Source organism: Mugil cephalus, chromosome 21 (assembly GCF_022458985.1).
Source record: "Mugil cephalus isolate CIBA_MC_2020 chromosome 21, CIBA_Mcephalus_1.1, whole genome shotgun sequence".
In the NCBI taxonomy this organism is placed as follows: domain Eukaryota; kingdom Metazoa; phylum Chordata; class Actinopteri; order Mugiliformes; family Mugilidae; genus Mugil; species Mugil cephalus.
Window position 1 is genome coordinate 21,078,555 of NC_061790.1, and position 24,323 is coordinate 21,102,877.

The 24,323-nt window shown below is 39.1% G+C and overlaps 1 protein-coding gene across 8 annotated transcripts in view; it reads right to left on the bottom strand.

Moving 5' to 3' along the window:
• The window catches only part of enah (ENAH actin regulator), a 160,417-nt gene that overhangs the window by 47,125 nt on the left and 88,969 nt on the right, over nucleotides 1-24,323 (bottom strand). For all 8 annotated transcript variants that reach the window (XM_047574484.1, XM_047574483.1, XM_047574482.1 and 5 more), the window contains exon 4: nucleotides 5,121-5,187. In XM_047574484.1, coding sequence (XP_047430440.1) covers nucleotides 5,121-5,187 — 67 coding nt within the window. The remainder of the gene's footprint in view (nucleotides 1-5,120; nucleotides 5,188-24,323) is intronic.

Genomic DNA, 24,323 nt, shown 5'->3' on the forward strand with positions numbered 1-24,323 from the left:
TACTTTACCCTTCACAGTGGTTCCGCTTACTTCTGGTAAAATCAATCTTCCTCTGTTTTCTGCTCAATTTTACCCCCCACCTGCACTGTAGTTAGCTAACCAGATGTTTACACTTTTTTTTCAGGTTTATTTTTTTTCTCATGACATGCCTCCACTGAAGTTAACTGGTGCCCCTGAGGGGAGGTGTGCATCACACTTGGAAAATCGCTGCAATAAACGTTTATAACCAGTGAGCCAACGTAATAAAATACATAATACATATATACATCTCTATTATGTCTTAAATTGTACATACCTCTTTTAAGACTGCTGTAATTAAATCTTTACTTAAAAACCCTACTCTTGACATAGATATTTTAGCCAACTATAAACCCCTTTCCAGCCTTCTTTTTGTTTCTAAAGTTTTAGAAAATGTTGTTGCCAACTGGGTCACCAATTGTGTGACCATTTTAACAGGTTTGTTTGAAGAGTGTCAGTCAGGGTTTAGAGTTCAGCACAATAGAGAAACATCTATGGTTAAAGTTACCAATGGACTTGTCTCTATTTTTGTCTTTCTAGATCTTAGTTATGTATTTGACACTATTGATCACACTACTACAGAGACTTGTGTGATCAAGATTACAGGAGATGTATTAGACTGGTTTGAATCCTATCTATGAGACAGATCCTAGTTTGTCCATGTAAACATAGATTCTTCTATTCAGGCAAAAGTAAGCTATGGAGTTCTGCAGGGTTCAATGCTAGGACCAATACTGTACACATTATACATGGTTCCCTTGGGCAGTATTATTAGAAAACACGGTATAAACTTCCATCGCTGTGCAGATGATACCCAGCTATATTTATTTATCAAACCTATAAAACTAATCAGCTGGTTAAACAAGCACGCCTTAAAGACATAAAGGCTTGAATGACCTGTAATTTCCACTTTTAAACTCAGACAAAAGTTATTGTATATTGTATATTGTGTGTGAAAAACAGACAGAAAGAATGAAGCAAATGGATTCTGCATGTTGGATGGATGACACAACTTACACGTTGAACTTTAAAATAACACAAATCCCTAGAGGGAATTTAACCTTTAACCCTAGTGGTAGTGCTTCTATACCAGGGCTGGCCAACCCGCGGCTCTTTGCGCGGCTCTTTGTGCGGTTCCATGCGGCTCTTACGTTCATATCAAAGTTTTGCTTTGCTCCGCTCAAGTTCAATACGGTATTTTCGTCAAACGCGCATGTATGTCGGATGAAAATACCTCAAAGTTTCCCAGTAGGAGCAAGATCATTTGAGTAAACAATTTGTGTCAAGTTCGCTCTTAAAACGGCAGGGAAAAAAATGCACAGCAAAACGAAAATATGAAGATGAACACAGGACGTTTTTAAAGAGTGGGAGAGTTTATACCTTTTTGTTGAACATAATGGCAAGCCATTCTGCCCTATGTCATGCATCATTAGCGCATTTCAAAGCTTCAAATCATCAACGCCACTTCAGCTCACTAAGTAAGTAGTAAGTAACATGCATAGTAAAAGAAAAAAGCTATTGTAAATTATATTTTTGTTTGTGGACTTGGTTGAACTGAGAGTTTGTCTGTGTGAGACAGTGCACACGATGTTGATTGTTGAAAATAACTGGCCTCTCTTTGTACTGTAGGAGTCAATTTGTCATCATCATGTTGGTGTGTGACATTTACAGTGGGGGAAATAAGTATTTGATCCCCTGCTGAATTTGTAAGTTTGCCCACTTCCATAGAAATGATCAGACTCTGGTTTTTATGGTTGTTTACTGGTTATGGGTATAGACAGAATATCAGTCGAAAATGCATAAAAAAACACACAATCTAAAAGTTATAAATTGTTATGTATTTTATTAAGGGAAATAAGTATTTGATCCCCAAGCACAACACAAGTCAGTACTTTGTAGAGAAACCTTTGTTGGCAAGCACAGCGATGAGATGTCTCTTGTAGTTGGTCACCAGGTTTGCACACAGCGCAGGAGGGATTTTGGCCCATTCATCTTTACAGACAGTCTCTAAATCCTTCAAGTTTCTTGGCTGCCTCTTGGAAAGTTGGAGCTTCAGCTCCCTCCACAGGTTTTCGATCGGGTTAAGGTCTGGAGACTGACTAGGCCACTCCATGACCTTAATATGCTTCTTCTTGAGCCACTCCTTTGTTGTCCTGGCAGTATGTTTTGGGTCATTGTCATGTTGGAAAACCCACCCACGAGGCATCTTCAGTGTTCTTGCTGAGGAAAGAAGGTTTTTGTCCAAGATGTTACAGTACATGGCTGCATTCATTGGCCCCATAATGCGGTGAAGTTGCCCTGTACCCTTTGCTGAAAAACAGCCCCAAAACATGATGTTTCCACCTCCATGCTTAACCGTGGGTATGGTGTTCTTTGGGTCATACTCACATTTTTTCATCCTCCAAACACGGCGGGTCGAGTTAATGCCAAATAGCTCAACTTTGGTTTCGTCAGACCACAGCACTTTCTCCCAAGCGTTCTCTGAGTCATTTAGATGTTCACTGGCAAACTTAAGGCGGGCCTGTACATGTGCCTTCTTGAGCAGGGGGACCTTGCGGGCACTGCAAGAGTTCAATCCATAACGGCGCAGTGTGTTGCCAACTGTTTTCTTGGTGACGGAGGTCCCAACTGCTTCCAGATCATTAACAAGCTCCTGCCGTGTTGTTTTAGGCTGCTCCCTCACCTTTCTCATCATCATCCTCGCTCCATGAGGCGAGATTTTGCGGGGAGCTCCAGACCGAGGACAGTTGATGGTCCTTTTATGGGTCTTCCACTTGCGAATAATGGCACCAATAGTTGTCACCTTCTCACCAAGCCTTTTGCTGATGGTTTTGTAACCTATACCAGCCTTGTGCAGGTCTACAATCTTGTCCCTGACATCTTTTGACAGCTCTTTGGTCTTGCCCATGGTGCTGTAGAAGTTGGAATGTAAGAAACCGATTCTTAGAGCAGGTGTGCTTTATATACATGACGAGTTAAGATCAGGAGTATTGGTAATTAGTTGACTGAGCACAGCTGTGTGCCACATGCGCACCAGCCAATCTGTAGGAGCCTGAATTCTAAGTGAATTGTTGGGGATCAAATACTTATTTCCCTTAATAAAATACATAACAATTTATAACTTTTAGATTGTGTGTTTTTTATGCATTTTCGATTGATATTCTGTCTATACCCATAACCAGTAAACAACCATAAAAACCAGAGTCTGATCATTTCTATGGAAGTGGGCAAACTTACAAATTCAGCAGGGGATCAAATACTTATTTCCCCCACTGTACAATAAATCTGGCTGAGCAAAGGTGTGTGTGTGAGGAAGGGATGGGGTGATGTTCATGTGTGCCTGTGTGTATTATGTGGCTCTTTGCCGTAACACAGTAAAAAATGTGGCTCTTGGTCTCTGCCTGGTTTGCCACCCCTGTTCTATACAATCACAGTTGTGTGGGTAATGATGACGGTCACACACGTAAGAGCATGACAACAATTCACAGTTCAAATGTTTGAGCCAGAACACATGGGAATACGCATACGCCACAAATAAAAAAAATAAATCAAGAGAAACAACAAAAACATTTGCAGGCCAATATCAAACAAATGTTGTGTTAAAATGAGACAAAATATTATGCCCACCAGTGCCTAATATACTGTTGGTTCAATGTGTGGTGCCAAATCATCTGGGATGTCCTAAAGCATGAATGCTGAAATGCCTTTGAACCTTTGAAGATGACTTGTATAATTAGGATTGTCAGGAGCAGATCATTTAGGTCTTATTTTTATATTAATGTTATACGTGTCACCCTAGAGTGGTCATTATTTGATCCAATTAGAAGGCACAACATTTACCATCTACCATTTTATGTGTCAGAATTCCGTGTGTGACATTAAAACATGGCCATGAAAGTGTCATGTACAATTCCTGCTAGCAGGTCCCACACAATTTTAAAGATGTTACAGTCATGTAACATGTTTTGTGAAGCTTTGTCTGTACAAAGTTGTCCCTTCAGTTGCAATTTATGACTTTGTCAATGATGTAAGGACCAGCTTCATAATAACCTTAACAATCAGGTTTTGTTAAGTTCATGCAACTGATACTGAAGTTACACACAAATTTACATCTGGGTTTAGCATCATTTATAGGGACCAGGATTGGGTTAATGTAAATGTCAACCCCATAGCTGCTCTATTCAAAATGTTCAAGACATGGTTATGGGTACATACTATCCATAAATCTAATTATTAAGAGATTAAAGGCTGTGTGTGAGCTTGTCAATAGAGTTAAATGTTCACCTGTGTTCCTGTGTTTACATGTGAATGTGTGCTAAACAGGTTCTAAACCTTGGTCAACAGCTGACCTCCATTAATATAGCCCTCTGTGTTTGTATGTGCGCGTCAGTAGCTCTTCCAGAACCTCATTACTACCTGAATGAAGAGTGGCCTTGTATGGAGAAAAAAAAGAACAAGGATTTGTTTGAGTGTATGTATGCATGAGCTGTTACGTCCACAGTATCCGGAGGCATCATGTTTTAGCCCACTGTCACTATCACCAGTCACGTTCAGTCTCCATTAGATACCTCTATGTTGTTCTGCAGTCACTCTTACAGTGCAGCTCAGAGACATCTTTTGTGTTGTTACAGATGCCAATAGTCCTTGTGTCTGTTATATTTTAAATTATATCCATATGTATATCCGTACGAACACGCTGCACTTACTGCTTCTGCACTGCTGCTTGGATGCTGACTGCATTTCTTTGTACATGGGTAATGACAATATAGCTGAATCTAATCTAATCTAAATGTAGAAATTCACAAGCCAGTCAATAATATTGCATAATATTAACTTACTGGTTAAGATGCATATCACCTAACTCCAATATCCACGATTTGATCCTCTGTTGCACGTTACAATAAACATCCCTATCGCTCTCTTGTTCATTTCCTGTCTTTATCTTGATTTAAATTGTTCAAGAAAAGTAGCCAGGGCAGAGCCAGAAATGTAAAAAAGGAGTAGTTTTTTAATGGAGTAGTTTAGTAGTGTAATACTTAGCCTACATATTAAAAAGATTCTCTATATTTATTAGGCCAAGCATCTTCCTGTGTGGTTCTTACCTTCTCTGCAAGTCTATTTCCTCTGGTGTGGGTCCATTCTGAGGCCCCTGTCTGGGCAATGTGGGGCCTGTGGTGACACACACAAACACCTATTAGACATTCAGCTAACATCCTCATCATTCAAACTGATCAAAAAAAAAATACTAATGGTTGTCATGGCTGTCAGGTATTTGACAAAATATGTGCAGCTTATCTATCTTGATGAAGGTGTCTTCGTGTCCTTTAAAGACACTTTCCATTTGTGCATTCTCTTTTGTCAGAGACAAACTTAAGATGGAGGAGTGAGTGTGGCTACCACTCAAAGGTTGAGTGTTTAAAAACACCAAATTATTATTATTATTTTTCTGCACAGCTTTATTAGTTAATGTTTTATGGAAATGTTAACCATTTTCAGTTTATCAGTCATTACTGACCAGTTACAATAGGTGTTTCTAATTTGCATATGGATAGAACAGAAACAGGGAGATTTCCTTTTAAGCCTGTATCTGGTTATCATACTAAGCAGGGAAGATGTACATTTGTATTAGCCCAAATGGGAAGCTGTAATAACAAATTATAAAGATACAAAAAAGATAAATGTTTAGACAAAATATTCAAATTTTTGTTTTTATGGAAAAATACAGAAGCCCAGCTGGGCATAGATGCCAAAACAGTAACTTACACACTCACGTACCCTCAGTAGCCGTCGGCTTAAGAACAAGAGACATACAGACATCATTGTCTTATTTACACTCGCTAATGAGCTAACTTTTCTAAAACCTGAGCAGGGCCAGGTGGGCCAACATGGTGTTCTGTGGATCAAACAGTCCATCCATCCAAATAGAGCTGCAAAAGGAGTAGATTTGATTGAATTTGAATTAGTATAGTAAGTGTTGACTCTTTGTAGCGGCAGAAAGACAGAGAGAAAGGTAACAATCTGGGCTGCAGCCAGGCTGGCAACTGCTTCTGAATACTAACTACACACATTGCCCCTACTTAACACTGTCATTGGTTATTGGCATTAGCTAATTTTTCCTCAAGAGGAGAAAGCAATGTTTGCCACATCTTTGTCAAAGCAACTGTTGTCCGGCAAAATATTTTGCCTTTTTACATCTGTCAAGATGTAAAGAGTCACAAATAGGCCTCAATATTCAATTACCATGTCTAGTGATGATTAAGCCCTCTCTATGAAGTTATTTACTGGAAGCCATTCCAGTGGCCACCCGAGTAAGCACAGAACAAAATGCCTGATGAGTCATCACAGGGTCCACCACTGAACAACAAATTTATTCATGGATAGCCTCTCGAGATGAACCATCTCATTTTTGAGGGGGTTCAAACTACCATTGGGTTTTTGGATATATCAGCCAGCTTAATGCAATCATGAGCAATAATTATCAGAGATAAACAGAAGAAGATGTTTTTCTCTTGGGGTTTTAAAAAGCTAATAGAAAGTTACACTGTAAAAAAAATTAACATATTCTATGACATGAATCATAATGACTAATGACCTCAGCCATAAACATACTTAAAGTTCCCACTTAAAAAGGTATTTATTTGTGATATTGAATGAAGGAAACCAAATTTTCACTTCATATTAACCGCATCTTTTGTTCTTACAGAACCTCAGTTCAATTCATTAATCATCATCATCATCATTTTTTTTTTTATTTAAATTTTCATATGCTTCACATGCTTGCATTCAATCATTTAGAAATTTACCAGAAAATCATAAATATTTTCCTATTACAAAGTTACATAATAAAGGAACAGGAAACTGAGCTTTGAAGTTTCAAGCCAAAAAACAAAAGTAAAAAGTCCTGCTGGTATAAGCTCAAATTCGACCAACTACTACTGTCTTTGTATTTTTAGACTTAGATTTAAATAGACTTTAATGATCCACAAAGGAAATTACTTGTTCACAGTACCTTAGCTGTGCATGAAAGAAACCACTAGTAAAAGCCATTAGTAAAAGTAAAGATAAAATAAGATTAAAATAAAAATAATCTTAAAATAAAATAAAATAGAATACAATAAAATAAAATAAAAGTATTAGATAAAGTATTATCTAGTAAACTAAAACAGAGTAAATAGTGCAATTTCTTTTCTATTACTAACCACTGTGTCTCCCTCTTAGTGGGCAAAACAGTGTGCAAGTTATGAATTCATATGGAGACTATGAATATTGTTCTAGCCCAATAGAACTAACAGAAGAAATAGTGTTTGCAACTATGTCAATAGATGTTCTACAAACAGAGCTGAGGTCAGAATTGCTGGACGTCTGTCCTCACTTTCTGACACTTTACACATTAGTTAATTAGGAAACAAAGTGATATGCTCTATTACCACATAGCTCATACAGTATAAAAGTCACTAGCTAAGAAGTCAATAGATATGATTTTAACCTCAAGTGACTAGCTTCAAGATATACACTGACTTTACAGAAAACCATATACTGATCAAATGCCACATTGTAATCCAACCCACCACAATGGATATTTTTCTCATGCATTCAATAATTAAACAAATGGTGTGTCCTTAAAAAGAAGGTTGTCCTGCTTAATCAGCATACTCATCTGAACAATGTTTTGGACATTTAAACACAGCATTACTAAAACAGCGAAAGAAGGATGCACAGCTTTGAACACATTTTCAGAGAGCATTGAATTACCATTTCTATAGGTAGGTGACAATTTCCCCATTGTGGGTTGAATAAAGGCATATCATATTACAGACACTGTATTTTCTCCTTGAAAATACAATCCTGTTGAGCTGAACTCCGTCTATAAAATGCGGTTTTCTTGGTTGAGTTCTTCAGGCTTCTTTAATCTCCACCTTATCTCGGGTTTGGCCCGCAACCAATTATATTTGGCCCAGTTATATTTGGCACTTCGGACCAAAGAATAACATTGTGATACATTGATAGTAGGGTGGCACAGTTGAGCTCCTGCCAGTTCAAATCCTGTGAGGTGAAGAAGACCAGCAGCGAGCGAGAGGATATAGTTGGAGCGTGTTAAGCAGTGGCACACAGACAAACAGAAATTCAAAAAAAGATCGGAAACGATTATCTTTTTACCAAGGTTGATTCCACCGCAGTGTATGTTGTATGATTGAAGTCTGTATGATTAAGGGGGGCATGTTTTGTCCTGTTTATTGCAGGAAGTACAGTACTGATTTCATTTCGGGCATTTTTTGTCCCATGTTACTTTGCCTAATGTACAAAATGTCTTTGTATTTGAAGATAGGCTCAAGGTCTAGTAATGTTCCATGTCAGTCGATTATTATTCTTATTTAAAGAAGCCAGACAGATGTTCGATAATTTTCACTTTCTAAATGTGAAACATGTAACCAGTGTTATTCATTTTTCATAATTAATTTGTGATAGTGTTTATTTTGCACATTCATGTTATATGTGCACCTGTTGCAAAATGCAACATTTTCTCCTATTGTGACCCTCCACTGGGCAGAATTTGGATACCCCTGGTGTAAATGATCCACTTGAACACAGTGTGTGTTTTACATCTGTCCATATTTTCTTCTTTTCTACTGTAATTTTGAGTCTAATGAAAAAAATGACTAAAGATGCAGTTCATGGATTTTGCCATTACCGTTTACATTTTTGTTGATATCGTGATGACATTGTTATTGCGACATTTTTTGTCCACGATAATCGTGAAGGGAAAGTCTGATATCGTGACATCCCTACTTTGCATACTTCATGCAGCATTGATGTGCATGCTCCGCCTCTTCTTCTCTTCTTGATGATTTTTGTAGCAGAAACAGCAGCACACATAGGCCAGCGACTCTACAACTAGATGCAACACTTTTGCAATGGATCTCCATCTTTATGGAGAAATTCTCAAAACAACACCATGGAAAACTGGAGAAAAATATTGTTTTGGTATGTGTGAATGTAGCTTAAATTCATTAGTTTTGGCTATAACTGATTACTGATCAGGTCACTTGGCGAGAGGGGAGTGGATAAACTTAGGCCTATCTTGCTGAATGTCACTTATTTTGTGACTTTTGCAAAATAAATGACATTACTACTGAACATAAGGGACACTGGGCACATGACTTTGTAGTTTCTGTAAAACTACACAGTACATAACGATGTACCAGTGTTATAGATAATATAAAGTAATGATGTTGAATGAGGCTGATAATCCTATAAGATCCCACAAAAACTATGCCCATGGGTTTGCAAGTGCCTCATTACACACCATAGTGTTTCATTGTGACAGAGCACTTCAGTTGCCATAGTAACCATTACTGGATTAAGGCAGAAGATTACGGAGCTACCGAGCCATAAAATCTTCACGGAGAGGAGGTTGGTGAGAACGGTTGAGTGGACAATGCTCCTATGAGTGTATTTAAAGCAAAGCAGGTACAACACAGAGAGGTTTTAGTCCATTTTTAAGGAGGATCTACTTTTACCAAGGAGGGCTTAATAAATTCCCAATTTATTCTTCTTGCCAAATGTGATCCATGACCTAAATGTCACAATACTGAATAAAAACTATACTTCCATAGATAGGTGTTGTTTTCTTTTTCGGCATAAACTGTTGCCAATCACAGCATATTGTATTTGCATTTTGTCTTTTAAAAATATGTGTCCCCTGTCATCCTGCTATCTGAGCTTTTACTGGGCAGTCTCAGTAGACTTGGCTGTGTTCGTCCTACTGTCTTCGGGAGTGAAGATAGTTGGAATTTCAATCACACATTTTTCCAGTGGAATCTGTCTGTGATTGCGCCTTTTAGGCTTGAGTATGTTAAGCTACTGGCTCCAGGTTCAACTGGAGAAACACATGCTATAAACAAACACACTCACAATACTGTAAGGGGTACCAAAACAGCGTTTGAGCTGATAAGGCTTAACATGTTTATGTAACGTATGTCTGTGAAGGTTCTCAGTCATCCAGGTCATGGTTATCCAAAAAAGCGTTGAATAAGGTCAGCTGGACTTGTAGAATTTCTTGAAGACGTTTCGCCACTCATCTGAGTAGCTTCTTCAGTTCTGATAAACTAGTGGGAAATTGAGGTTTAAATAGGAATCAACTCTGTGGGTAACACTCATTGGACATTGGTATCCTCAAAGGAGTGTCCTTTGTACAAGTCTGTACATTCCTCACTACACTGAACAGCGTACACTACATTACTCTGTTTCTGTCTAGGAGTTTTGTCTTTGGGGTGGACCAGTTTTTGTCTTAGTGTGTTTCCAGGTTTGAAATAAACTGGGATGCGGTGTTTACCAAAAATTCTCCTCAGTTTCTCTGATACACCAGCTATGTAGGGGATGGTGATGTTCTTCCTTTTGCTGTGCTCTTCTTCCCCGTCCTTCCTGGGATATCTTTTTGAGCCTTTGACAAAGGCCCAGTTGGGATATCCACATGTTTTGAGGGTTTTAGCTTTCTGTACTAGATGCCTGCCAGAGGCAGTCAATATCTGTGACTGTAATTGCCTCTCATCTCCATCTTCTGCTGGCTGTGGTTGAAATTGTGTTACTGTCTGCTCTAATGGTGCTTATGTACTAATGACAGGAGTCAGACAGCAGTTTAGCAGGCCAACAGCCCCATAAAGCTGCTCAGTAGGGAGAACTTAAAATCAAATGACTTAGTCAGACATTCAGTTGTGTCTCATTTTACTATTAATATTAAACCAAGCTTTATATCACCAGTTCTTATTATATCACAAGTTAACATTTTGGGCTTCTGATATCACATTATTATATATTCTGAAATCCTAAATGTGACATCACGGTACAAAAGGTGCACAAACAAACGTTCAATCAGTTTCCCTTCTTGTCATATGGAAGGTCTTCAGAGATCTGAAGTGATACAATGACTCAAGACAGCAGCACTTATGCTTGGCTCGTCCAAAATAACTATCTCAGAGAGGACTGGCACAGAGTGGAAAAAAAGGAGAGGGAAAAGAGTGAAGCTCATGAAATCCTTATTTGGTCATAAAAACAGCTCCAGAAAGAAGAGTAATCAATAGTGCAGATAAATACTGAGCCCCTAAGAAGACATGGGAAAAAATAAATAAAAAGGACTATCTGGACTAGCTGACTCTAGGGAGTGCACAAGATAGGAAATGTATTTGCACGTGACTAGACTCACCTGGGATGTCCTGTGATTCAGATATCATCCCTACGTCTGTGTTTCATGTGGCGCTTTCGAACGACATGATCTCTGATTCTTTCTGCCTCACTCCACTGCATGTCAAAGGGCAATTTAAACTTTTGACAGCTTTAGTTACTTTGTAAATTATAATGGATAATACAAAATAAATTTTTGATACTATTTATTGCCAAAGACCTGTCAGTATTTAATCTAGCTCCACAGGCTGAAACTGGCTGAAATCAGGGAAACTGTCAGGTGGGAGTCATTATCCGATGGAGACACCCAGATAATGCGATTGGAATTCGGTTTTCTCTGGCATGTACACGGCTTAATCGCAGTATTGATCGGATAATGCGTGTGCGCATGCTCCACAAGCGCTGCGCTGGCGTGTGACCCCGGAACAAAAACATCCAAGAAAGCCAGTAGCACAAGAAGGAGATAAACACAGACGCTAGAAGAACCATCTGAGAGATAGCGCGGATCTTACCTGCACCAGAAGTAGCGCGACCATTACATACGAGATTTAAAAATGTACTATTATCCCTATGGTTGTTGTTTGAAATGTCGGTCCACCGCATGAAAGACTCTCGTTTATTATATGACATAATAGGTTAATCGGAAATTGGGCCGTATTAACGTGGTATTATCCCGCTGAAAAGACACTATGGCCACCTAGTCTGGAGGAGTATGGGAGTTTTTCTGTGCCATCAGAGTTTGAATATAAATTACTAGGTAAATGTAGTTTACATTTTAAAAAAATTCAACATCAAAAAAAGATCAACCTCATAAAATTCAACAATAAAAAAATCAACCTAATAAAATTTAACATAAACAAAATCAACCTCAAAAATTCAACCTCAAAAGTTCAACCACAAACCTTCAACATCCAATTTTCATCCACAAACCTTCAACCTCCAACTTTCAACCACAAACCTTAAACCTCAAACTTTCAACCACAAACCTTCAACTTCTGAAAAAGCTGGACTCAACGTCCGGGTGAGCAGGGAGAAGCAATAGATCCCCGTCTCTATTCATCCAACGTCTAGCCAATTAGATGTTAAGGTTACGCTCCATTGGTCATGAGGCGACACTGGCACATAGGACAGATCAGCCATGGCCACCAACACGACTGATGGAGCTTCTGAGAGTACTGTTCGCATTCGTAAAATTGTATAATAGATATTACTCGATCAGTTGAATATTGACGGAAATTATTAAACAGTATCTACATTGAAAATTTAATGAAGTGGTATTATTGAAAACTGCGTTAAAAACTAGCTAGTTACTGGCTGTACTGTCCCTCACAGTTACTGTGATACAGATTGATGCATGGGCATTGCAAATGTTAAATAAATAAAATATGAAATTAGATCGAATTAAAGAAAATTAAATTTCTCACTTTGCATCGCACATTATTGGGTATTGATTGAATAAAAATATTTTCACATATACACGTAACTGAATTCGTCATGTGCTTTTATTGAGATGTGAGTTAATCTATAGCTCCAATTATGTTTGGGAATCCGGCAATGACTTGAATGACTTGCTGGTGATGTCTGTATGCGAACTGGATGTAAACTGAAGCCAGAGATATGATTTCATATTTCACTGCTGCATGATTCTGCTTAGTGTCGGCTGTAAAATGCCGCATAAGTCTCCAAACTCGCAGAAAAGTTCCGGTGGCCGAACATCTCAGGCTGGACAGGAGCTGGATGTGTACTGGGATGGCCTTGGTGTGGTTTGGGTCTCGCTCCAACAAGAATTTTAAATCACGGCGGAAATCCATCAGTATGTTTTTGGGAGAGCGCTGTTTAACAGATTAACGCTCAAGATAATGAATGGTACCTGTACTTCAACTTTTCTTTTCAAGTTGTCCCATCACAACTGTCTTTTATAGCTTGTCACGCCATTTATTCAAAATGTCTGCTAAATTACTGATTGACATTTTTTATGATAGGAGACCGGCAATATGCTATAATGTGTGAAGTTTGAGATTGGTGAACACTGCAATTCTGTTAATAAGTTCTATGTGTAGTTCCACTGTTTTACCACTAGATTTTGTGTGTATGTACGGTCAGAGCGTAAATGTACACATTTTTTTCTATGCACCAGTACAAATTGATAAAATTCGATTCTTTGCGGTGGAATGTGCTTATGCTCTCTTTACACACACATACATGCACGGTTGATAAATGAGGCCCAGGACGGGACTTAACTAGTAAATATAGACTTATTGTGTTAACTTCACCGTGCTGTGCCTCCCAATGTTTCTTCAAATTTAAAGTAGTGTTTTTGAAGCTAGACAGGAATTTGTCGCCAGCACAGACAATACTGCGAAACTTTATATATTTATTTAGCTGAGACAAACTCAAAAGTGGCAGTACATTCTGCTAGAAAACGTGCATCTCTCCTCCCTGTATTGTTGATGACGTTTGTGTCGCTGCTTGATATGACACATAAGTTGTCCTTATGCTAAAAACGTGACTTGTCGCATAAGTCACGTCACTCCCCAGACGCTAGAATATAATATAGAATATAAGAATTTAAGAGGAAAGCAATAACATACCTTTCTACTCAGAAAATGTACAAAAATAGTAATGCACAGTGAGTTGGATCAGCAACTCAGTTACTCTGATTACTAAGTAGCGCATTACAGGCATCACTGCGGAGTTGCTCAGTTCCGACTGGCTTGTTGTTTGTAGCTGAGGGTAAAGGTGCTCACAGCCAGTAACTAGCTAGTTTCCAACACAGTTTTCAATAACGCCACTTCATTAAAGGTTCAGTGTAGATACCATTCAATACTTCCGTCAATGTTCAACTGATCGAGTAATATCTATTACACAATTTCACGAATGCAAATAGTACTCTCCGAAGCTCCATCAGTCATATTGGTGGCCATGGCTGATCTGACTGAGGTTGAAATTTTGAGGTTCTTTTTTTTTTATGTTAAATTTTATTAGGTTGATTTTTTTTTATTGTTGAATTTTATGAGGTTGAACTTTTTTTGATGTCGATTTTTTGTAACCTACATTTACCTAGCAATTTATATTAAAACTCTGATGTCACAGAAAAACTTCCATAGAGGAGGAGAACATTTATTCGATTTTCTTGCGCTGCATGTAAACTGGGACAAGGACTGTAGTCAGAAAGTCGAATATTGAGCTCTGCTTGTAAACGTACTGAGTGTTACAGGTTGATGCAACAGCACATTGTTGTAACCGTGATTATTTTGTTAAACTGTATGTGTGTTCTTGTCATTTGAGCATGATTAAAAATGAACATGATAAATGTGATAAACTAATCCAGTCCAATCGCTTAATCAAGATGTAAATGAAAGTATGGACTGATGATAGGGAGCACAGTGGACACATCTCTGTCCCATTCACACATTTAGACCAGGGATGAAATCATTAAATCAAGATATATTTTGTAAAATATATTTTGTATTATCCATTATAATTTGGAAGCTGTAAAAAGTAACTAAAGCTGTAAAAAGTGTATATTCCCTTCAGCCATGAAGCGAAGTGAGGCGGAAAGCAGCAGAGATCATGGCATGTGCCACATGAAACACAGACGTAATATAAGTCACAGGACATCCCAGGTGAATCTAGTCACGTGCGAATGCATTTTTCATCTTGTGCACCACCTAGAGGTAGCTTGCACACAACATATGTATCTTGTGAGCACAAGATGACTAAGTAGGTTAAATAAGGAACCTTTAGCACAAAATCCATGAGCACCTTCCATTTCCAAAATCTGTTTTCTGTAGTGAACATGAATCGTAAAATTCACAACATCTTTTACCTACCGATACATACGAACAGTAAAACAGACACAGCAGTCTAACCCTGTCAGTCTTGTATACCTACATGAAGACAACATCAGTGTAGGCCTCCTCTGGCAGCAGATGTAACGCCACAGTTTGTGAGGCCACATCAGGCCTGTTGCCTGGCCTCAGAGCAACTACCAACCTGTCATTAGTTGCCCCTGTATAATCCTGGGAGGTCACATATAAGACCATCGCTCAGACTAACGGAGGTTACAGATAGTCTGTTTCTGGAATGATAAGCTCCGAATTTTCATTTAGTACCATATTTCAGTGCTGTGAACCAGTGCTCAGATTTTCACTTCACGATTGTGGTGCACAAAAAAACTGTCACGATAACGTTATCATCATGATATCAACAAGTAGGAATTCACTCACAAACTGTACTGCACAGACTATGAAAATTGCGTCAATTTGGCCAATGCAAGGAAGTGGAGACACGCCGTCCATATTTATACAGTCTTTGAAGAACCGTTTTGATTTGTTAGTTAAAGCAAACGTTAACACTACAAGTTATAAAACCAGATTAAATCAAGTAGCATAAAATGATCAGGTCATTCAATGTGTTAAAACATCTAGATCAGCATCGCTATAACCAGGAGATTCAAATGTTGTTTTTGGGAGAAAGTTTAAAAGAAGCAGCTTATTGCAGAGCAGCAAAGCCAAGGTCACCTCTTGACTCTGGCAAAGGGACAGATAGCAGGAAGTAGGAAAAACAGGAATTTTTGAGTGAATAGTAAAGTAGTAAATAAAATTGAATTTAATTGTCAAGTATTAACTATTTCCAATCGTCATAAGAATCACCATCCAGTATGCCTGTATACGTAAACAGCTAACACTATCAAATGCCTGGAGGTCAAGGTGTTTCTGTATTTGTAGTGGAGGGGGGCTGTGTGCCTAGGCTAACTTATCCTATGAATAGAGCTCTAACCAACCTCACCCCAGAACAAGTCTGTGTGTTACTCTACCTGTGCCTGACCACCACCTACTTTCAGTTCAATGGAGGTTTCTACAGGCAAAAACACGGCTGTGCGATGGGGTCCCCAGTGTCACCGATAGTGGCCAATCTCTACATGGAGGAAGTAGAGACCAGAGCTCTGGACACCTTTGCAGGTTCCACTCCCACCCACTGGTACAGATATGTGGACAACACCTGGGTTAAAATCAAGACAGAGGGGTGGAATCCTTCACTAAACACATCAATGCAGTGGACAACAACATCAAGTTCACCAGGGAGGACATCAGCGGGGGCTGTCTGGCCTTTTTGGACTGTTTGGTGCGTGTTGAAGAAGATTGAAGCCTCAACATAGAAGTATATAGAAAACCCACACACACAGATCAACACTTGTTATTTGACTCACACCACCCTCTGGAACACAAACTAGGAGTCACCAGAACCCTCCAGCACCGAGCACAGACTGTTCCCACTAGACAGGAGGGCAAGAACAAGGCAACATCGGTGTTCGGCTTCAGTCTAGTTGTCATGTAGCAACAGTGCAGGGAGGCTGCCAGGAGAACTGACCACAGTTGCCATGGTATCCTGATCTTTGAAAAAGAAATGCAGTAAATTAAGTTAAATAGAGTGGGTAAAATAAGTATTGAACACATCACAATTTTTCATAGTAAACATATTTCTTAAGGTGCTATTGATATAAAATCCACCAGTGGTTGGTAACAACCCAAGTAATCCATACATAGAAAGAAACCAAAACAAATAAGTTCAGAAATTACATTTTAGCCCATTCTTACACGCAAACAGTCTCTATATGAACTCAGATTTTTAGTTCTTTCCATTTTTTAATTGGATTTAAGTCAGGTGATTGGCTGGGCCGTTCTAGCAGCTTTATTTTCTTTCTCTGAAGCCAGTTGAGAGTTTCCTTGGCTCTGTGTTTGGGATCATTGTCTTGCTGAAATGTCCACCCTCGTTTCATCTTCATCATTCTAGTAGATGGCAGCAGATTCATCTCAAGAATGTCTCGGTACAATTTTCCATTCATCCTCCCTTCAATTACTGTATATGAGGTTTGCCAGTACCACACGCAGAAAAACAGCCCCACACCATGGTGTTCCACCTCCATACTTCACTGTCGGTTTGGTGTTTTTGGGGTGATGTGCAGTGCATTTTGACCTCCAAACATGGTGTGTGTTATGTCATTCAAAGAGTTCAGTTTTGCTCTCAGCTGACCAGACTATGTTCTCCCAGTATTTTACAGGCTTGTCCAAATGTTGTGCAGCAAACTTTAAACAAGCTTCAACACTTTTTCTTCAAAAATGGAGTCTTGTGTGGTGAGCGTGCATACAGGCCATGGCCGTTGAGTGCATTGCTTATTGTTTTCTTTGAAATAGTTGTACCTGCTAATTCCAGGTCTGTCTGTCTCTCCACAAGTGGTCCTCTTTCCACTTCCGGATTATGGCCCCAACAGTGCTCACTGGAATGTTCAGAAGTAGAAATCCTTCTGTAACCAATGTCATCATAAAGTTTTGCATCAATAAGGTTGTGAAGGTCTTGAGAGAGTTCTTTGCTTTTACCCATCATGAGATGTTCCTTGTGTAACACCTTGGAATGACACGCCTTTTATAGGCCAACAGTTTGGACTGAACCAGCCGATCACCAGATTTACATTATTACGCATAACTTAATTTCTGAACTTATTTATTTTGGTGTCTTTCTATACGTAGATTACTTGGGTTGTTACCAACACCTGGTGAAATTTTCATGTCAATAGCACAGCGGCTCGTGGTTAGCACTGTTGCCTCCCAGCGAGAAGGTCCAGGTTCGAGTCATAGCTTGGGTAGGATACATACTAACGTATGTGAAGCAAAAAAAAAAAAAAAAAAAAAAGCATTACTGAACATCTATTTGGCTTCTTTAAATAAGAAAAATAATTGAAGCCTTTGAAGACAGACATGGATCATTTCTAGGCCTTGGGCCGATATCTTCAAATACAAAAATTAGTGCAGGCAAAGTCAGATGGGACAAAACATGCCCGAAATGAAATAAGTACTGTATTACTGCAATAAACAAAGTAACATAGGACATAGCATTCCTGAAATGAAATCAGTGCTGTACTTATTAGTGCAATAAATAGGACAAAACATGCCCCAATTAATCATACAGAGTTCAATCATGCAAGATGCAACTGCGGTGGGGTTGACCTTGGTAAAAAGATAACAGTTTTTCCAACTGTTTTTGAACTTTTGTTTGTCTGTGTGCCACTCTAGGTTTACCAGTCTATCGCAGGGCTAACCCAAAGACAAACAACCATTCCCATTCACACTCACACCTAGAGTAAATTTAGGGTCACCAATCAATCTAACGAGCATGTCTTTGGAGGGTGGGGGGAAACCAGACTACCGGGAAAAAACCTAAGCAGCCAACCAGAAAGGCCTGAGCAGGGAGGCAACAGTGCTGACCACTGAGCTGCTGTGCCGCCTTTTCTGACTTCATTTCAAAAGCAATTTTATTCAAGTTGGTTTGTGTCTTTTTTTTTTTTTTTTCATTTTCTTGCTGCAATAAATCCAGTGAATTCCAGGTCTACATCTCAGAATGTTGCAGTCTATAAACTGTCACCTTACTGTTTTCATCTGGTCCTTAAATATAAAGCCTTTCCTCAGTAAAAGCGAGTCTATGTTTACTTCCACAACACACCTTACCCAGTTATTTAAAATGATTTGTTTATGCAAGGCTGTAAGAATCAATCTATCTTCAGGTTAACTGATGAGCTGAACCACCAAGATCATGACACATTTAATCTTGGGATTCATTTACTGAATGAATAAGTTAATGTAAAGAATTTCTAGATAGATATAGTCTTTTGTGGCAGTATTTTTGATATATGCTGTCAGTGCCAGTGAACACAACATCAGACATATCTGAATCGCTAAACTGGAGATGCATGCAGCTACTCTGAGGTCAAAAACATGGCATGCAATGCGACATAAATATGGTCTTTAATATGTTTTGAAATGTTCAAAGTCACTTGTGAGTATTTTACATTTGGTTTTGGTAACATTTTCAAATCCAAATTAGAAGAAGCTGTCATGTCACTCGTGTGTTAGGAGCATATGCGATTTACCACTCCGGCTTACTGCATTTGTATACTTGTAACTGCACTGAACACTTGAGTGGCTACACATTCATCACAAAGAGATATATTGCTGTGCTGTGACTTCAGTGTAAAATTAAACTTGTTTCTTTTTCAAAGATCAGGATACCATGGCAACTGTGGTCAGTTCTCCTGGCAGCCTCCCTGCACTATTGCTACATGACAACTAGACTGAAGCTTGACCAATGAAACTACAGAGCCGCTCTGTAACCAATCAAAGGAAGCCTCCACAGAAGCCTCACTTCCAGCTAAAAATGTCTCTAAGACTTGTGGTACAGAATGGCTAGATGTTTAAACACATACTCCTTGAATTTTTACAAAATCAGTAGTTGGAAGCAGTGGTGTAGCACCTTTATATGTGACAGTAGATTTAACTGCATTCACTAAGTAGGGATGACTGTTTCCACATCATAATAAATGCCCAAGATGGTATTTGCAAATTGATTATTATGTTGGGATCTGGTCCATATGCTCTACGGAGAACAATCAGGCCAACACGTACCCATTTATTTATTTATTTTTATTTTTTTGAAAAATGTACCCGAAAGAGTGGCTGCATGTCGCCAGTAGCTCCGTGATGTAAACCGTTTTTAGGGTTTCCTTAGTGTGTTATTGGTTGTTTTTTGTCTGAGTTGTGCTGTTTTTTATTTAGTTTTTTCTGGACTTTTTGTTTTTGGCTGTGTCGTTGGTTGTGTTCGGCAGAGCAGCTGTTGTGTCCGGTGGTGTGTTTCAGAGATCAGCTGCTAGCACTGTTCGTATCCCCTGAGCTGCCTGGAGTGAAGCCTGAGATTCCTGCTGAACCAACCTCAGCCTGGCATCCCCAGAACTTCAAAAGAAGTGCTGGGGATGCCAGGCTGAGGTTGGTGGTGGAGGAGTGTAGAAGGAGGTTTGGGTCAGCGGTGCCATCTGTATTCACGGGAAACGTGAGGTGTTTGGCATTTTTGATTGCAATGTATATTTTGCTCGATAATAATCATTTTTATTTTATTTTATTATAATATTATTTTATTTTATTTTATCATTCTTGTGTTTTTAAGAGTCTTTATTTTATGTGCAACATAGCTACTGTGACAAAGTAATTTCCCTCGTGGATCATTAAAGTCTAAGTCTAAGGCCTGAACCAGAGGCCTGTACGCAATTTTCAAAGCCGGAATTAGTTCAACACCTAAGTGTGAATCTGAGTTTGAATGAAACATTGGCTGTAGCCAGGCAACCCCAGCGAGGATCACTCAGGTAATAAGTATGCTTGCTCAGCTCTGACCTGGGTTCTGCTGCATAACCAGCCCTCACCTACCTGGAGAAGCAAAGGACCATAAGAGCCTTCGACCTGTTGACTAGCTGCATTCCCACGCATCTCTGTCGAGCCACCGTACACCAGCTGGTATGGACCTGTCATTGTTCGAGACGCAAGGAGCCTAACCAAACATCAGAACAATGAGGAAACGCCGGATTGCTTAACGAAGCAAGCCAAGTAAGAGGCTTAGTGTCTGGGCAGAGGCAATTAGTTTTTGTTCTCTGAAATGATCAGCTGATTAGCCAATATCACTGGTTCAAGGACCAATACCCGACCAGGGAAAGTGTCAGTCTCCCTCTTCACCTTTTCTCTTCCACACACACAAGCATCTTCCACACGCACCGTTCTGCATCTAGGCTCTTAATGAGACACCATCTTGGCTAGGTAGGAGCAGCACAGCCTGCGTCACTCCGATGCCATTTTGGTCAAGTGACTCCGTCCCCATCTTGGCCACTTCACTCCTGTGACGTTGCCATTCTCTCTCTTTCCCCTTTTGTAATGTTTGTGATTATTTACTGTGATATTTGCTGGGTTCATGACAGTCAGTGCTCGAACACACACTTCAAAACCTTTTTGAGTCTCTATCTTTATTAGGCAATTTGAATCTTGGTCAATGGTGACACGGTGGTTCCCCAAGGTTTACTACCTGCTATTTGTAGTAACTATTTATACATATTAATGATTATTTATTAATATTAATTGCAGAGAACCAAATTAAACCCCCTACTGGAGCCCAACAATTTAGTCTGACAAAAAAATCAGTGGACCTACAACACAACTTTCATGACAATATGGATAAAAAAAACAACATTTGGCCTCAACATTTGAGGAAAACCTTTCTATTTCCAAGAGCCACCATTAAAGCACTAAAACAGTAAAGCAATGTTGGAATATTGAAACACCAACCAAGCAAACTAACACAACAGCTCCCTTCCAACAGCCCTGACAGGTTGACTACTCACTCCTGAGGATGATTTAAGCACAGCTGATCTTCTCCTGATTCTAGGGTAATCTGAACTCTTGCTGCAGCAGGCATGTCTGTGGATACCTCTGTAAATGGGTCTTAGGGGCTTTGCTTAAACTCTCTGCTCAATCATGGATTGTTCACTTACTTTGTCCTGCTTAATAAAACACTTCTCTTTCTCTCTCATGTATTTCTCGGCACACTCACTTTGTCTCTTCCTGTCCTTCTACTTACGCACTGTCATGATAAAACAAGCACAAACACATTCCAGACTGGTGTGGTGCATGGGGATTATAACCTCTAAAAACAAACTCCTTCTGGCTAAAGGACTCATGTTGTTTATGTGGTATAGGGGATGAAGTCTCCCTCTATGTGTTTCTCTCTCCCTCCATGCACCTCCAGCTTTCTCTGATTTTAAGACCTCCTCCCCAACTAAAGTTTCAGAAGACTAAGACCCACATGGCATACTGTTGGCAGTGATAGTAAAGACTGAAAAAAAAAAGGACTCTCTCCAGTAAGAAACCTTTCACATGTCTCTGTGGAGACAAGTTTCTGCCAAGTCTGCCTGTGGTGGACAAATATAACAAGTAATTAAACACAGTTCATCTGGCAAAGCCACCTAAGGACTCATTATACAACCGTGTTTGGTGAAAACTTGAGTACTACAAAGATACACATTTATATGTGACTTGGATATATCTTAACATTACATACTGTATACACATTCAAGAGGAAAGGCTCTCAGTCAACTACATTTATCTGACAGCACTAATTACAGTGAGCTTTAAAATATCGATGAAACATTATTTCACCAATGATTATAAACCATATATGTTTTAATATGTTTTCTTATTTCTTACTGCAAGAATACCTAAATGATTACTTAGCACTATAAATTTTGCAATACCGACATTTTCAAAGTCACTTCCTCTATTTCTGAAAGACTCTCTGAGACACAACACAACTTAAATATGTTCATTTAAAAATCAATATTTGACTATATTTGGCTTGTAATTTCAGTCATCTTGTACCATGTTTTTTTTTTTTTTATTTCTAGCGACCCATTAGATGGATGTCACTGGTTGGTAATACTTTTGTCTGTTGTAAACTCTTTTACTCCAAAAAACAATGTCCCACTGATGAACTTATTGCTTTATGTCTATATTTGAGCTGTGAGTCTTTGGTGATAATCCCTGCCTTTTCAGATTTATGTTAAAAGCAACAAAATGGCAAAATATGAATGCAATGTGTTTTGTCAGAAATGAGCAATATGTCTACAGAACATGACACTATTCCTTTTAGACAGTTATTGACAGTAGAGCAGTTCGAATAGTCAGTTGAACAGCTGAGGGCAACAGGCTTCACACCTCCAACGGACCTCCAATCCGCTGAGCAGCATGAAATTTGATCACGACTGCTGACAGAAATTATTTGACCTGCAGCATTAAACTTAATTTTGATGTTACTGCCAGTCATCACTGTAATGTGTTATGTGGCACCACAGAGAAATGAATACCATATTCATTCATCTGATTGCACCATAAGAGGTATTTTATAAACAATACCAATGATTAAACAATTAAAAACGTATATATTGGTTACAAAAAATATCAAATATGGTAATGGTAATAAAATGGTTAATTGGCAATAACTGTATTTATGTTCCAACAGAATGAAGATGATGAAAATTTAGTGGTGATACTGAGCAGCTCAAATACATCTTCTCATTTATGTTAAGTAACAACTAGGGACACTGGACAGTCTCATCTGCTATGTATGCACTTATGTGTTTCAGCCAGAGAAATAAACGCACACAGGCAGATCAACAGATCTAAATATTTATCTGCAGGGGTGCTGCACTTCATCTATTCCGACCGATAGATGAGGCAGTCATACTGCTGTTCACTTTCCTACTGCAGCCTCCTCAACACAAAGTTCTTTTATAAGCAGTGAGCTGCTGGCACTCACATGTCCAGGATGAGGACACAGGTCAGGCCAGGATAGCGTTGTTATTTTGACCCCTATTTCAATAAGGCTATGTTAAAAAAAATGTTGGAGCTTAAGGATGCTTGTGTCATCCTGACCTGGATGAATTGTCATTCCACACAAGTTATATATATAACTTGTGTGCAATGATTATTCTGTTATACACATTATATATATAGATATAGATACATGTATGCATATGTTCCTTCAGCAGCCTTTTCATGGCCATGGGGAATAATTAAGCCACTAATGCACTTCTACCTTTTCCACCTCATGTACACATTCTGCCAATTATTCCACTGTAACTTTCTGTTCTGTTCTCTGCTGATGCTCCCCCTGCTGCCCTGACCTGAGAGGATCGGATTACTGGCCAGACCACAACAGAGACAGACGCCAGGCAGCCTGTGACCAATCCCCTCCTTCTCCTGATCCCAGCCTTCAATTCCGCTCTACTTTCACCTTTTTAGGACAAAAAGAGTAACACAGATATACTAGATCTCAACTTGCGTATGCATAACTTCACAGTTTTTTTTTCATGCTACATTAGATTGTGAAGAACAGAATCCACTACCCTTATGAGTAGATACCTAGTAATGGGGTGAAGACACATATTGTTCATATGATGGAGGAGCTCCATGTGCTGACTAAGTTCCCAGGTATTCTGTAGACAGGCCATCACCAAAATGATGAGGGCTTGACATTTTAAGTCCCAAAAGCTGAACAGATGATAGATGTGACATGTCAGCAATGAGTCATATCTGCTGGCTTCTTTCAAATGGATTTATTCTATGCTTAGTATGACCAGAATAACTCACCTACCTATGTGGAAATCACACACATAAGAGAATTGTGATACTTTGCTCAGCCAAACACCAGCACACTTGTAGGATGGTTCTGTCTTCCTTCTAGGGGTTTTACTAACTAGT